The sequence below is a fragment of the Periophthalmus magnuspinnatus genome, chromosome 16, assembly GCF_009829125.3.
Source record: "Periophthalmus magnuspinnatus isolate fPerMag1 chromosome 16, fPerMag1.2.pri, whole genome shotgun sequence".
Taxonomy (NCBI): domain Eukaryota; kingdom Metazoa; phylum Chordata; class Actinopteri; order Gobiiformes; family Gobiidae; genus Periophthalmus; species Periophthalmus magnuspinnatus.
This window is the reverse complement of record NC_047141.1, coordinates 31,327,535-31,339,769: the sequence shown is the minus strand read 5'-3', so window position 1 is coordinate 31,339,769 and position 12,235 is coordinate 31,327,535. Positions and strand designations below refer to the sequence as shown.

Sequence of the window (12,235 nt, the reverse complement as noted above, 5' to 3'; positions counted from 1 at the left end):
GTTAAGTTGAGCTGTTTAAAGGTTCTATATTACACAAAATGGACTCTCGTGGTGTTTTAACGCTGTTACCGCGTCAAAAAACACACCTGGAGTTGCGTTTTCTTTCGTTTGAGTCGTCCCAAAACACGCCGTTCCACCTCGTGATGTCATGAAGTGGTAGTTTTAACGTTAGCGGCTACTTTTTTTTTAGCTTTTGTTCTGTAGAAATTGGCAATTCCAGCGCTGAAATCATCCAAATAATTCTAGAAACGAAGGCGTGTGGAGTTTAAAAACACAGCGGAGCACTTCCTGTATCGCCACACGATGACATCACAAGGTGGGACGGAGCGTTTTCGGAAATCGGAAACCTAAATAAGCAGGTTTGTGCACGAATGAGACAAAAAAAACACAACTCCAGGTCTGTTTGTGACGAGGAAACGGCATTTTAACATCAGGACGTCGTGTAATACGGGCCCTTTAAGCTTTGTCGGCGCGGTGAAAGTGGTTGTGGGTAATTTAAGGCTGTGACCCCGCCCCGCGTGTGTGTGTGGATACGCAGAAGCCTGTCGGAGCGTGTCTGTATTTGTCTCTCTATCTGTGTTTTCTTCGTGAAAAAGCCCAGAGTTGAGCCAAAATCAACATCTGCAGGTTTATGTCGACGCACACGACCAAACGACACCAGTCCACACGTCTGAACTCAGAACATTTATTTTGATTTATTTAATTAGTTTGTCAAGATTTTTAAGAGTTTTTTTGGGGGTGTTTGCCTGTGTAATGATTTAAATCTATTTACATCAAAAGTAACTCAAAACTTACTCCACAATAAATAATATAAAGTAAAAAAAATGGCATAAACTTAAATAAATAAATCAGTAGTTATGGGTGATGTCGGAGTGGAGTAGTGGTGGAGTAAGGGAATAGTGTAGTAGTTGTAGTTGTGTAGTGCTATGGTGTAGTAGTGTTGAAGTGGAGTAGTGCAGTGGTGTAGTACTGCTATGTAATGGTATAGTGTACTAGTGTAGTGGTGTAGTAGTGGAGTAGTGGTGTAGTGTAGCAGTTGTGTAGTACTGAAGTAGTGTGGTTGTGGAGTAGTGGAGTAAAGTAGTAGTGGAGTAGTGTTGTAGTTGACCTGACGACCTGTAGAACAACAGACATCCAGAACCAGGGTTAAACCAGGACTAAACCAGGACTAAACCAGGACTAAAACAGAACTAAACCAGGACTGAACCAGGACTGAACCAGGACTAAACCAGAACTAAAACAGAACTAAACCAGGACTGAACCAGGACTGAACCAGGACTAAACCAGAACTAAAACAGAACTAAACCAGGACTGAACCAGGACTGAACCAGGACTAAACCAGAACTAAACCAGGACTAAAACAGAACTAAACCAGGACTAAACCAGGACTGAACCAGGACTGAACCAGGACTGAACCAGGACTAAACCAGGACTAAACCAGGACTAAAACAGAACTAAACCAGGACTGAACCAGGACTGAACCAGGACTAAACCAGAACTAAACCAGGACTAAAACAGAACTAAACCAGGACTAAACCAGGGTTAAACCAGGACTAAACCAGGACTAAACCAGGACTAAACCAGGACTAAACCAGGACTAAACCAGGACTAAACCAGGACTGAACCAGGACTGAACCAGGACTACACCAGGACTAAACCAGGACTAAACCAGGACTAAAACAGAACTAAACCAGGACTAAACCAGGACTACACAAGGACTAAACCAGAGCTAAACCAGGACTAAACCAGGACTAAACCAGGACTAAACCAGGACTAAAACAGAACTAAACCAGGACTAAACCAGGACTAAACCAGGACTAGAACAGAACTAAACCAGGACTACACCAGAACTAAACCAGGACCGAACCAGGACTAAACCAGGACTAAACCAGGACTAGAACCAGGACTAAACCAGGACTAAACCAGGGCTAAACCAGGGCTAAACCAGGGCTAAACCAGGACTAAACCAGGACTAAAGGAGGACTAAACCGTGACTAAACTGGACTAAAGACAGTCCTCGACTCTGACCATGTTTAAATCCAGGCTCACACTGTTCTGTTTATCTGTACAGACGACAAAGTGTTTAATTCTGCCTCTTTTTCTGATGATTATTTACGTTTTAATTTGAAGTGTGATTTTAACGTCTTTGTTCTTCTGCTCTTTGAATTACTTTTCGTACAAATCGTGCTCTACAAATAAACCGCTGCTTCTGGGATTATCGTCATACACAAGATAAATATTCTGAATTCAGCTCATTTTGACTCGTGCTCGTTTGCGTCCGTCTCGCGTCTCGTGTCCGTTACGTGTTAATTTCCTTCTGTAGAACATCTGTGGGACATTTGTAGGACTTTACACTCTGCACGTGTGAATGGTGACAGTGTTTTTACATTGCTGGCAGCGCACGGAGCAGCACCAGGAGAATTTGCAAGAGCAGCGCTGTACGACCTCGGCCCGCCCCGCCCTGTACCCGGGCCCGCAGCACACCAGCTCGCAGCCGTCCGGAGCCAGGCGCGAGGTTCCTGACACATGAACGCACTCGTTAATCTCCACACACAAAAAAAAAGTCACATAAAACGGGTCCAAACGTGAATTTTAACTCATTTTTTAAACTCTCACCGTTGCATCTTCGGCCGGCGGTCCCAGGAATCCCGTTGTCCGGGTCCAGGTGACAGAAGTCCGGGGAGGGGGCCAGGTACAGCAGGTCCCTGGCCGCGGGGGGTTTGACCTGGGGGTCCCGGGGCAACAGGGCGGGACGCGAGCCGATACGGGTGAGCCGAACCTGAGAGAACGCAGTTATGAGTATACGGTTTATCTACATGAGTTTAAATGTATTTCATAGTAGTAGTAGTGGATAGATATGGATTTGTGGATCTTTTTTGAGCTTTTTTTTTTATTATTTAAGTAAAAATCCACTTTTTCTTGAATTAATACATAAATAAATAATATACTAACCCAAAATACCAGTTTGGTTGGATTAATATTCTAAACTCCAGCCAGTTTAAAGGTTCTATGTTACACAAAATGGATTCTCGTGAGGTTTAATCCATGTTTTAACGGTGTTTCCTCTTCAAAAACAGACCTGAAGTTGTGTTTTATTTCATTTATACACGTTTGAGTAGCTGTTTATTAGCTCAAAACGCTCTGTTCCACCTTGTGATGTCATCAAGTGGTAGTTTTTTTACCTTTTACACCTTTAGTTCAGTCGATATTAGCAACTCCAGAGCCAGAATGATCCAAATGATTTTATAAATGAAGGTGTGTGGAGTTTAAAAATACAGCGGAGCACTTCCTGTATCGCCACACGATGACATCACAAGGTGGAACGGAGCGTTTTCAGTTTGGGAGAAGAACTAAAGCCTAAATGGGCAGGTTTGTGTGTTAAACGTGTGTGAATGAAGCAAAAAAAACACAACTCCAGGTCTGTTTTTGATGAAGAAACAACAACATACAGTAATATAAACTCTTTAACTCGTTTAAATATTAAATGTTTAGCTAAATTAAGTAAATGTTCTCTTGAGGTGGAGGTGGAGGTGAAGGTGGAGGTGTTTGTGTTCTACCTCTGTCGCTCCGTCAAAACGCTCCTTTAGAACGACCCCCACCCTCCTGAACGGGGGCATGACCTTCCAGCAGGTCCTGAGCTCACATGACCCCGACACGCCATGACACTTACACTCCACCTGCATGTTGTGGAGGATGGCCTGAAGGAGGAAGAGGAGGAGGAGGAGGAGGAGAAGGGAGGAGGAGGGAGGAGGAGGAAGAAAGAAGGAGGAGGAAGAGGAGGAGGAAGAAAGAAGGAGGAAGGAGGAGGAAGAAAGAGGAAGAAGAGGATGAAGAAAGAAGGAGGAGGAGGAGAAGGGAGGAGGAGGAAGAACAAAGAGAAGAAGGAGAAAGAAAGAACGAGGAAGAAAAAGATGATGAAGGAAGAGGAGGAGGAGGGGGAGAAGAAGAAGAAGAAAAAGAAGAAGAGGAAGGAGGAGAAGAAGAACAAGAAGAAGAAGGAGAAGGAGGAGGAAGAGGAAGAACAAAGAGAAGAAGGAGAAAGAAAGAAGAAGGAGGAAAAAGAAGAAGAAAGAAGAAGAAGGAGGAAGGAGGAGGAAGAAGAAGAAGGTGAAGGAAGAGGAAGAGGAGAAGAAGAAGAATAAAGAAGTAGAAAGAAGAAAGAATAAGACAGAAGAATAAAAAGATGAAGGAAGAAAGAAAAAGAAGAAGAAGAAAATGGAGGAAAAGGAAGAAGAAGAAGAATTAATGCATGGAAACAAGTCAGAAACGTCTTGAAACTAGTGGAATGATCAAAATGAATCAAAACTGCTCTAAATTAATGCCATCCTAAGTAACTTTTTAGTGGAGAGTCTGTCTGTCTCTGAGCTTTTGCCTGAAATACTCCACAGTGTGGCATTAAACATGTCTTTCCCCATGGAGACAAGCAGCTAAATGAAATGAAACAAAACTACTCAAAGTTAATGTCGTCCTTTGTAACTTTTTTGGTAGAGTCTGTGTTTGTCTCCATGGAGCGTTGCACGAAATGTTTCACAGTATGGCATTAAACATGTCTATTTCCATGGAGAGCAGCCGGCGACACTGTCAGGGGGTCAAGTTCCAAGTCAGATCCGTGAAGAGGCGCCTGCTCCTGCTCACAGTACGAATGCATTTCTCACGGTACTTTTTTTTTAGAAATAAAAATATCCGTTTGTGTCGACCCAAAGCAAAAGAAAAAAAACGGACAAAACTTTTAAACACGAGCGAGGAATCTTTAACAGAACATTCCAGACAAGACGACGGACCAAAAAAAGTTCCACGTTGCAGCTTTAAGTCTAACATTCCTGGTTAAAATCCTGCTGGATGGTCAGTGTTGTGCAGTTCGCGTGTCCAGACTGACCTTTCTTCCCGCCTCGTTGTTGTGGAGGTTCATGAGCGGGCGGCCGGCGGACAGCCCTTTGGCTCGCTCCGGCTCGTCCACAAATGTTTGGGAGAACGCCACGCCGTAGGAGAGGTTATCGCTGCACCCGGACCACTGGAACCCTGCGGAAAAACGGAGCGGAAATGTGGAGAAGAGACTGAGGTTTGGTTTGTGTTTTTGAGACAGAAAAAAACTCAAAATACTCAAATACTCAAAATAAAGAACTGTTTATCTCATCGGTTTACTGTGTAACTGTCGTAGTTTTCTGCTTTTCTCCTTGTTCCCATGGAGCTGTTATTGCTTTGTCTAGAATAATCCACAGTATGGTATTAAAATCGCACGACAGAACGCAAAGCTACGGGTCAGATCTGCGGAAAGGCGACCCCGGAACACAGTAAAACACAGTAAGAATTATGTTTTTTTCCAGATATTTTGTTAGTAAGAAAAGCGGCTGTACTGGAATAAACGCATTTTAAAGCCACAATTTGGATCATTCCAGGCAAAGCAAAGCAACTTAACCCCAATACATGAAAAGTTACACAGTATACCTTTAATTTGAGTAGTTTCGTCCATATTTTCTTGGTTGATTTACCTGTTTTAAGTCGTTTCAAAGCATGAATCTACTTTTGAATTATGTTGTAACCGTTATAAGAGTAAATGAGTAAATATTCTGATTTTTTTTCCGTGCACATGACTCATGAGTAACGCGGCGTTTTTGGCGCCGCTCCGTCCGTTGCTGTAGCGTCCGGCTCACCCTCTGGGCTGACCCCTCTGACCTTCCTGTCACAGCCGCAGCGCTCTAGCTCCCCCCGGGTGCAGGCGCGTGTCACGGCGACAGCCACCGCGGCCGAGGAGAGGGCGTGCACGAAGGCCGCCTCACGAGTGCCTGCGACGAAGGACAGAGGTATTTTATTTCATGACCTTTATATGTTTCAATATTTCTGTTAAATTTTACTGCAAAACATCAAAAAATTCTGTGAACGGGAGAAATGTTTTTTGTTTTGTTTTTTAAAGTGGAACTAAACGCTGAATCTGATGTTTTAATAGTTTTATCTACTGTTCCTCGTCCTTTTTAGCTCTATTAGTCCTGGTCAAAACAGAGTGTGCGCTGCCCCTAGTGGTCGCTGCGATTTCAAGTACTACATGATATCACACAGGACTGCCCTGACTGCAGTTTGACGTGAGAAAACCGATCACACTGTTCTTTATTCCTCCTCGCTCTCTCCTTCCGTCCTCCAGGTGTTTCCTCGTTGAGCAGCTCTATTTGAAATGTGGTTGTGGGAGGAGTTTAGTAACCGAGTTCAGAACTAGGGACTGGAGCGTTCAAACAAATACTTCGCACCGATTGGTCGAAGCGTCACAACAGCAGAACGAGATGAAAAAATCAAACTTTAGACGTCTTACCATCTACAAATGCGCAAAGTGCTGCTCTCCGTGTTTTTCACAAATAAAATAGTCTGTATTTACACTAAAAAAAGCTGAAGTCTGTCATGTTTGTTTTAATTTGTTTGGCGCTTCTGCATAAACCACAGTGCTGCTCTGTGATTGGTTAGTGTGGACTGTCACATGGAAACAGCGGAACGAGACGGATCCTTCATTAAAAAATTACAGGAATGTGTTTTGCTGGCAAGGCTAGGAGTTTAGTCCCATTTTAACCCTCTGGTGCACAGCGGTCACTGCAGTGGACAGTTACTAAAACAACTTTCTCTTTAATGCGTTGGTTTATGGTGGAGCCTCTGGAGTGCTCTCTGCTGCCACACTCCATTGACATCAACTCAGTGGTCAGTCGGTGTAACTGCAAGTACATTTCCTCTGAATGGTTTTCTTATTCAGGCCTAAACGTTGCATCTATACAGTGTTGAAATGTGTTTGTGTATTTACAATAGAACACAAGTTAATTCATTTTTACAGGCAGTTCACAATGTTGTTTCATGTCCTGAGAAGAATAAAAACACTTCAGAAAAAAATCTTGACCAAGGCTTTGATAATTCATGCACCAGAGGGTTAAGAGTAGATTGAGTTCTGTAAGTCACTGCCACAAAACAGAAGCAGCAACTACAGTGAAACCAACACACACGAGTTGGAGGAGAATCTGTGTCTAAGGAGCATCTGTTTAAGTCCAATGAACTGCCCTAAGGTGTGAACTGTCACCTCAGTTATACATCTGAAGAATCTTTCACGCCCCTAATGGATGAACACGTATGATCACACTCTGCCAATCCCTGCTGTGAGAAGAAGGAGAGAAGAAGGAGGAGGAAAGAGAAGAAGAAGAAGAAGAAGAAGGAGGAGGAAAAAGAAGAAGGAAGAGGAGGAGGAGGAGAAGGAGGAGAAGAAGAAGGAGAAGGAAGGAGGAGGAAGAAGAACAAAGAGAAGAAGGAGAAAGAAAGAAGGAGGAGGAAAAAGAATAAGAAGAAAGAAGATGAAGGAAGAGAAGAAGGAGAAAGAAAGAAGGAGGAGGAAAAAGAAGAAGAAGGAAGAGGAGGAGGAGAAGAAGGAAGAAGGAAGAAGAAGAACAAAGAGAAGAAGGAGAAAGAAAGAAGGAGGAGGAAAAGAAGAAGGAAGAGGAGAAGAAGAAGAAGAAGCCCCTAATGGATGAACACGTATGATCACACTCTGCCAATCCCTGCTGTGAGAAGGAGAGAAGAAGAAGGAGGAGAAGGAGGAGGAGGAAAAAGAAGAAGGAAGAGGGGGAGGAGGAGAAGGAGAAGAAGGAGAAGAAGAAGCCCCTAATGGATGAACACGTATGATCACACTCTGCCATTCCCTGCTGTGAGAAGGAGAGAAGAAGAAGGAGGAGGAAAAAGAAGAAGGAAGAGGAGGAGGAAGAAGAAGAAGAACAAAGAGAAGAAGGAGAGAAGAAGGAGGAGGAAAAAGAAGAAGAAGGAAGAGAGGAGGAGGAGAAGGAGAAGAAGAAGGAGGAGGAAGAGAAGAAGAGGAAGAAGAAGAACAAAGGAGAAGGAGAAAGAAAGAAGGAGGAGGAAGGAGGAGGAAGAAGAAGATGAAGGAAGAGAAGGAGGAGGAGGAGGAGAAGGAGAAGAAAGAGGAGAAGAAGAGGAAGAATAAGAAGAAGAAAGAAGAAGAAGGAGGAAGAGGAGAAGCAGAGGAAGAAGAAGAAGAAGGAAGGAAGAAGAAGAACAAAGAGAAGGAGGAGAAAAAGGAGGAGGAAAAAGAAGAAGAAGAAGAAGAAAGAGGAGGAGAAGAAGAGGAAGAAGAAGGAGAAGGAAGGAGGAGGAAGAAGAAGATGAAGGAAGAGAAGGAGGAGGAGGAGAAGGAGAAGAAGAAGAAGAAAGAGGAGAAGAAGAGGAAGGAGGAGGAGGAGAAGCCCCTAATGGATGAACACATAGATCACACTCTGCCAGTCCCTGCTGTGATAATAATAATAATGTATTAGTTTTATACAGAGCTTGTCCAGATGCTCAAAGTCGCTTTATAATTTCAGTAAAATTATTGTATTCTTCACTTTGGGTTGTACCTTAGACTCCATTTCTGTTCATAGATGGTTTGTCTTTCCTTAAAACATCCCCTCTGTGACCCACCTCTTCTCGTTTTAAGATGGAACGTTTTCTTTTGCGACGGAGCCGACCAGGACGACTGAGGGACTGAGTGCGACACGTTCAGTTTGAGTTTTACCTTGGTTCATTACTCTTCCAAACACATTGATTCCTCGAGGCGTCGTGGAGCAGTTCCATCGACGATTTCTGAACTGGTGCTGGCACTGAGACACAGGTCAAAGGTCAAACAGACACAGGTCAAGGTCAAACGGGAGCAATACGGAACTTTTCTGATGCGCTCTCTGCTCGTCGCCGTGGAGATGTCACCGCTATGCCTGGAATGTTCCGCAGTACGGCACTGACTGTCTATCCCAACGGACACGAGCAGCTGAATCCACCGGGCGAGGTCACGAGTCAGATCAGTGGAGTGATCACTACAGACGCACGGTTTTCAGGTTATTTCTGACCAATTCTAACACCCAAACAACGATGAGAAATATTAATGCCATACTGTGAAACATCCCAGGCAAAAGTAGAACACCTTCATGAAGACGAGCAGGTATAAACTGACCATGTGTCCCTGTTTTATTTGTTTTACGCAGCTGTTTAGTCTCCTGTCCTGTGTCGCACTTACTCAAAATGGCTCACTTTTTCACTGATGTCACACGAATAAAAGTATAAAAAGTGATATTTATGTACAAAACGTGGCTTTCTGGGCTGTAATACAATGGCACTATAGCTATTTAAATCTCTAACTGCGTGTTATTCTCACATTTTGAGTTGTTTAGGCCACGTTTTCTCCATAAATTCCTGGTGTCCACATATGAGGTCATTACACTGCCTCTTAGTGGTGATAGAAGAGTATTACACATTATATTTTAGATTCGAAATGGATTTTGTTAAAAGCGTTTGTCTTCCTGCTCCTGTCTGCAGCTCTTTAAATGAGACACGTTGTTCTAAGTTTCTCATTTTGTTTTTACTCAGGACAAATGTTGCTGTTTCCGGCGATTAATAAATAGTTTTTGCAAAAATCTTTATTCAAACGTGACAATTTTGTTCTATCAAAATGATTAAAAACGTAGAACAAATGTCTTCATATGTGGACTTTTTTTTAAATTAATTTTTCTCATAATGTAAAACGATAATTCTTTTGTTTTTTTCATCCCAAATAACAAAGAAAAATTAATAGAGCTACAAAAAAAACTCAGGTCCCAGGACGTTAAAACTGACAATAACTGAAAATCACACGGCGTTATTGTCCCATGTCTCATTTTTTTTCAACAACTTGTCCCTATTTGTTTACTCTAGTGGTCACTCTTCATGTAAGTGGTGGATCCCCTACCAGAAAAGTTCCGTAGTGCAGCTTTACCACATGTAGTTATAATTCAGGACGGGACAAGATCTCGCGAGACAGAATTGCCACAAACAGAGGAGCAGAGCAGGAGTAAAGGGCACTGTTTACCCAGGGCCCGGTGCAGGGAGGGGCCCATTTTTCAGACAATAAATAGTCTGGGGCCCCCGAGATGATTTTTTTTTTTTACCTAAGACCCAGAATTTAGTGCTACACCCCTGGCCACAAGACACAATAGAATGAGATTTTTGCATTTGGATTGGATAAAAAAAAGGTTAAATGCTGGTGAGTTAACATTTTGAGAAGAAGTATGACAGTAAAAGTATCTAATTAAATAAATATAAAATTGTGAACTGAACCACACTATTTAAATCTCATCGTGTGTCTCGTATCGCGTCTCGTTTTGTGTCAATTCTGTCTCGTCCCAGCTCTAGTTCTCTTTCTAAAGCCTCTGCCGTCATACCTCCTCTATGACCATCTCGGCCGCTTTCCTCACAGACTCCATGACCTCCCCCCGCGCCCTGCACACTCCCACCTGCCCCGGGGTCAGCCCCCTCAGCCGCGCGCACGGAGCAGCCCCCGACACAGGCCTGGAGCGCGGCAGCCTCGCCAGGGAGCTGCGGGGACAAACACCGGGACATTGTTGTAGTGACTTTTAGAGAAATGGACAAGCAGAGGGCAGAGGAGGAATGTGCATAATGAAAGGAGAAGGGAACGAGCAACTGACGGAGTTTTAAAGCGGAGAAAAAACAGTGGAAGAGGCAACGGAGAGGCGCATGAAGAGAGGAAGAAGAAAAGAGAAAAGGTCACAAGGACAGAGACAAAGGCGTCCAGGGCAGTGCGCAGGGAGATTTAGAGACACGTCACTGGGCTTTAAAGTTATAGCATGACAAACAAACTCCCTCTTTCTCTGCACCTCTGCACGTTAGACTTACAGCCAGTTGGTTGCCATGGTGGGGCAGATCGCCCATAGCAACAGGAGGAGGAGTGGTGCCGTTCGATTGACAGTGGAGACAGTTGGCATCAGACTGTGTGTCTGTGCTCTGCGTGCGTCAGCCGTGTTCAGGACCAGCGCGAGGTCCTCCTCCTCAGACCCTCTGCAGCTCTGCTTAAACCTGAGGTCCCACCTCGGGGGACGATCCCCACAAATCTGTGAAGAGCATCAGGTCTGCGTCAGGTCTTTAAAGTTTATCTGTGGAGCAGTCAAAAGTACAGCCCAAAATGTGTTCACACTTACATTTCCTGAATCAAATTTGAATTTTAGTGATAACAGTTTTTTATATGTGAAACAGATGAAAGTTTGGATGATGTTTTTTTTGTTTTTAAATCAGTGAGAATCTATGTCACATTGTGTATTACCTTTAAAATTAATATTATGAATTTCAATGCACACTATATTACTTTTTGCAGAGCAGTTTGCATTTATTATCATTATTTATTGCATTATTAATGTTCATTTTATGATGTTTTGTGATTTTAATGTCTTTCTTATTCTGTAAAGCACTTTGAATTACTTTGTTTATGAATTGTGCTGTACAAATAACTTGCCCTGCCTATTATATTATTATTATTATTTTTTTATTATTATTCAAAACAATATTATTAGGGCAACTGGATTTAGTTTATATCTGAATGAGAAAAAATATATTTATTGCATAGAATGTAGAGAGTCTTTATGATTTTTTCCTTTAGTTAAACTTTGACAAACATATTTTTCTGTCTAGTTTAGAACCAAAAATGTGTTCACACTTAAACACATCACATCAAAACAGGGACTGAACCAGGACTGAACCAGGACTGAACCAGGACTGAACCAGGACTGAACCAGGACTGAACCAGGACTGAACCAGGACTGAACCAGGACTGAACCAGGACTGAACCAGGACTAGAATCAGGACCGACCTGGGCTCAAACCAGAACAGGTGATAAACAACCTCCAGTCGTCCATTTAGTCGTTTTATAGAACATGATGTTCTCAGTCTACGGGTTTCAAAATGACGGGAAAAACTGAGACCTTTTCCATGTCAATTAACAATTTAAAACTAAATATTTTATCGTTTGAATGGGGGAAAAAAAGTCCTCAAAATGTCGCATATAACAAGAAACTGAAACGAGAACCACTAACTGCAGTTGTTTTCATTCTTACCCATTTACTGATGTTGTTTGACTAAGTCTTCTGTGCCAAAGTGTCTCCAACGTCCATCCGCAGACGCATGTCCTCAGTCCCTCACGCAGCGGCCAATCAGCATCCAGGTATCCACTTCAGAAGATAATCATAAAGAACACACCCATAATCATTAAAGTCCAGCGGTGTTAGCGTCTGTCGTTACTGAAGAACATGGTCCAGTATTCCCAGATAAAATAGTCCGACCCCAGTTTGGAGTTTGAGGAGGGAATGAGTGAGCGCGGCGTGACGGGGCGGATGGTTATAAAGGAGAGAGAGCACAGGCGTGATCCTGGTGGGAGGGTTCAGCCCGGCGCAACAGCCACTTTGGA

General features: G+C 43.2%; 1 protein-coding gene across 1 annotated transcript; it reads right to left on the bottom strand.

Moving 5' to 3' along the window:
- Window positions 1–2,256: 2,256 nt before the first annotated feature.
- wnt4b (wingless-type MMTV integration site family, member 4b) lies at window positions 2,257–12,135 on the bottom strand. Its single transcript, XM_033980458.2, has 9 exons — window positions 11,886–12,135; window positions 10,675–10,889; window positions 10,203–10,356; window positions 8,528–8,612; window positions 5,652–5,783; window positions 4,877–5,019; window positions 3,558–3,698; window positions 2,617–2,779; window positions 2,257–2,519 (listed from the first exon to the last, which is right to left on the bottom strand). The coding sequence occupies exons 2-9, from the start codon at window positions 10,761–10,763 to the stop codon at window positions 2,350–2,352; spliced, it is 1,077 nt and encodes a 358-aa protein (XP_033836349.1). The 5' UTR covers window positions 10,764–10,889; window positions 11,886–12,135; the 3' UTR covers window positions 2,257–2,349.
- Window positions 12,136–12,235: the final 100 nt, after the last annotated feature.

What these genes read in the sequence shown, in the direction of transcription:
- wnt4b (XM_033980458.2), bottom strand. Translation starts at nt 10,763, where the DNA reads ATGCCAACTGTCTCCACTGTCAATCGAACGGCACCACTCCTCCTCCTG. An exon ending in TGGAAGAGTAATGAACCAAG is followed by an intron (nt 5,784 to 8,527) that starts GTAAAACTCAAA and finishes CCTTCGTCGCAG; the next exon opens with GCACTCGTGAGGCGGCCTTC. An exon ending in CAGAGGGGTCAGCCCAGAGG is followed by an intron (nt 5,020 to 5,651) that starts GTGAGCCGGACG and finishes GTTTTTCCGCAG; the next exon opens with GGTTCCAGTGGTCCGGGTGC.